Source organism: Centropristis striata, chromosome 8 (assembly GCF_030273125.1).
Source record: "Centropristis striata isolate RG_2023a ecotype Rhode Island chromosome 8, C.striata_1.0, whole genome shotgun sequence".
NCBI classification, from domain to species: Eukaryota; Metazoa; Chordata; class Actinopteri; order Perciformes; family Serranidae; genus Centropristis; species Centropristis striata.
The window spans coordinates 18,468,761-18,472,697 of NC_081524.1; the positions used below are offsets into that span (position 1 = coordinate 18,468,761).

General features: G+C 34.5%; 1 protein-coding gene across 1 annotated transcript; it reads left to right on the top strand.

Annotated features, from left to right (window-relative positions):
* The first annotated feature begins 827 nt into the window (after positions 1 to 827).
* Positions 828 to 3,675, top strand: LOC131976500 (type-4 ice-structuring protein LS-12-like). Its single transcript, XM_059339563.1, has 3 exons — positions 828 to 879; positions 1,856 to 2,006; positions 3,414 to 3,675. Exons 1-3 carry the CDS (start codon positions 828 to 830, stop codon positions 3,673 to 3,675), a joined length of 465 nt encoding a protein of 154 aa, XP_059195546.1.
* Positions 3,676 to 3,937: the final 262 nt, after the last annotated feature.

Genomic DNA, 3,937 nt, shown 5'->3' on the forward strand with positions numbered 1-3,937 from the left:
CATTATTTCAAAGAAAAAAAACACCACAAGTGAAAGTATGACTCTCAGAATTTTTAGCATAAGCAGCAAAACTTACTTACATTTACTTACTTGTTATCAACACTATGTTATATTACAGCATTGTAATTGCTCATGCATTAGTGTAATGTGTATGCAGCATTTTAGTTGCAGCTTGTAAAAAATAAATACATTTTCAATATTCTCGGGTCATTTTAATTTATAGTGATACAGTATATTAATAGAAAAATGATTGTATGTTTGGTTTGTAAAACCTCGATCTTCAAAGCAACCAGTAACCTCAGTTGTCAGACGAATGTAATGTAGTTAAAACCATACTTTGTCCCTCTGAAAAGGTCCTGAAGTGGAAGTATAAAGTTGCATTGAATTAAAATACTCCTACCTATAAAATAGTCTTGAGTGGGCTAAATGTCCTTAAAAATAATCCCTTTATCTCACACACACACACACAATGGAGATGGACTTTGTGTCTCTCTTGTGACAGTCATCAGCATCGAGGTTCAGGTCACTTCTTCATGTTGGAAGTGATAAAAGTGTGATTAGCCTTGATTAACTCTTCCTCTGGAGCTATAAAAGCCTCTGGCTCGCTGAGAGGAGACACCGTTTGGTCCGAGAACCCCAGGAGTTAAGGTTGGTCTCTAACCCTCAGCACTGTTCAGCTACTGTTCATATACACTGACTTTAACTTACATTTCTGACACTATCCAAATATCTTGTGCTTGTACAGTTTGCTACTATTTTATTGTAAATTCTTTAACTCTGAATAATCCTTTTTGCTCTCTCCAGGTTGGTCTTGCTCTTCTGCAGCCATGAAATTCTCCCTTGTTGCCACTCTTGTTGTTGTGCTGGCTGTTGCCCAGGGTAAGATATATTTTCACTGATTTAAAAACAAGTATTTGATATATTTAATATATTTGTAAGATCAGATGTAGACTCTAAGAAAGAAAAGAAAGTAAATAAATAAATGAAAATAAATTGCATGTTCATACTCATACTCTGGCTTTACTCTTTAAAAACCTTTTTTTAACTCAACCACCATGCAATATAGAATATATTATAGACCAGGGGTCGGCAACCTTTACAAAAGAGCTATTGTTGGCCAAAATAAGAGAAAAATTGTCGGAATTGAGCCGCAAACTTTATTTTGAATGAAAATAAAGTAGCCCACTAAGTCTAAATTAGTCTACCAACATGACTTATTGGTCAAAATGAGCATTTATTAATATGATTTTGGAGTTTGTAATCGAAAGCTAATTTAGGTAGGGAAACTCAAAACTAGACTTGAAGTTGGCAAAATGTATAGGTTAAGGCTTTTTAAGATTTTCATAAGCTATGATGCACATTTTAGTTGATTAATACAGTCATGGAAAAAATTATTAGACCATTAAATAATGAAGAGCTGATATCTAGCCATTTTCCATGTTTTTTCTTGATAATGATTTTGGTTATTATCAAGAAAACACGAAAAATGTCTAGATATCAGCTCTTGAATTAATCTCTTATGATATATCTTTGTTGTTATCATTATATTTGTCCAAACAAATGTACCTTTAGTTGTACCAGGCATTAAAATTAACAAGAAACTAAAGAAAACAGAAGGTGGTCTGATATTTTTCCCACGAATGTATGTTAAAAAGAAATGCTTCATTGCCGTATATAAGCTATTTTTGTCACAGCCACATGGAGCCATTGCAGATACTGTTATAGGCCATAAGCATAAAAAAAGATCAGATCTTTTAGTGGAGAAAATGTATCAAATGCACATCAGTCTTTAGGTGTCTTTAGGTGCTGCAGGGTGTCAAGTCTGTCTAGATTAATAACAGTAATGTGTTGTCAGGCGCTGTGGCAGGGTCAGTGGTGAAGCGTGACGCCCAGTCTGATCTGGCGAAGATCAACAAGCTCATCAACGACATGTCCGCCAGCATCACCAGCGCCACCCAGGACATGGTGCAGAAGGTGAAGGCTCTGGAGGTGACCAACACCGCCCAGTAAGTAACCAGCAGCTCCAGCCTTCACACGCTGCTCTGCATTCTGCCTTTTACCATTGTTTTATAGACACAAAATCATTTTGTAACTTTGACGTGCCTGTAATTGTGAGCATGTAGGAATTTAAAAGCACTGTTGGACAGGGAATTCAGAGAAATGCTGTAAGCATAAACTCTAAATGAAAAGTATTACATGTTAAAGTAAATGTAAGACAGCTTACTTTAGAACAATAAGTTCGACATGTTACATGTTCTAGAAGTTTGGGTGATTCTCATGAAGCCAGTCTAAGTTATGTCTGTGATGATTAAAAGGACATACTTATATAAAGTAAATATATTTCACTTTTATATGAATTAACAATATAGCCATAATGAGGCACAATTCATTGTTTTGTGTTAAAATAATATTTTGTATGTTTTTGAACATATTTTTGATTCAAAAATTCATTACCGTAATGCATCCAGATATAAAATGTCACACCAATATACAATAAATATTTGATAGACTTTACAAAAATAAATATACATTTGTTTAAAAACGTATAATTTAATAGAATATTATCAAATATAATTTGGTTTTTAACAATGTATAAAGAACAAAATCTGAATGAAAATTGATTAGAAAAAATGGTTAAATGTTACGGTAATCATAGAATCGTTTGCATTAAAATATGTGTATATTTTAATGAAATAGATTTTGGGATTACCAGCTACCCTTGAGCATATTTAAGTGCTTGCCAAAGAAAAAAAGAGAAAATACATTTTTGTTGTTTTTTTTATTTAAAAATGTGTTACGGTAATTAATTTAAAATACCTTAAATTTTTCAAATTGATCATAAATTCATATCAAACAGTGACTTTAGATTGTATATGTTATAAAGGGTCAAAGAAAATATGTATTCAATGCTCTTGGATTTTTGCTATGAGCTGTACCATGTTCATGAGAATCACCCGTTTATTTTCCTTTCTGCAAATTAAAAAAACATTTTTTTACTTAATTTTATTCGATATGCACCAATACTTAAAGCACAATTTGAATTTGAACATAGTTAGTCTCTATGTAATTGAGAAATCCACAAAAATTGGCTCTAAAAACAATAATTATGTCACATTTCAGTCAACAGCCAAGATGAAAAACTCATATTCATGATGACAAATTTCATGTTTAACACAAGGTTAAAGGCTAAACACCTCTTTAGATTATAAATGCGTTATTTTTTTTTAGATGAAATCCACTTTTCCTGACCCATAACCTGAACTGAATACGTGCATAAAAAGACACAGCATACACAGCGATTAAAGCAATTACAGTCATTTTTTCCTCAAAAGACTCACACTGAAACATTTTCAGCTAGTTTTGGATCATTTTTTCCGTCAGAGTCAGACTGTCTCTTCCTCTATTTTCCCCAGGACTTACGTGGAGGAGAGCAAGGCCAAGATCCAGCCTCTGGTCAAGAAGGTCCAGGACGAGGCCGCCAAGCTGCAGGAGCAGGTGAAGCCCTTCATCACCAACATCGAGGAACAGATCAAGCCTCTGACTGACAACTTCCACGCTCAGGTTAAACCTCTGAACGACAACTTCCACGCCCAGGTCAAGTCTGTGTCCGACGTCATGGAGAGGTTCTTCAAGCAGGTGATGGACCAGACCAAGGCCCTGATGCCCCCCCAGTAAAGCCTGGAGTTGGTTTGTCACAGCTGGACTTTACTGGTGTTTGTCTGCCAAACTCCTTGTGATGTGATGCTTGAATGTCATCATTAAAATGGGTTTGAAAGTCATATTTTTGACGTATTCTTTATGAGTAAATATTTGATTTGCATTCTGCGTACAGACATTAATTATGAAAAGCCAAAGGGCAAGTAATCAAGTTGAAATGAAATATATTGTAGCAGAATCTGATGGGATTTACTCATTGATGTGGAAGTCGATATCAGCA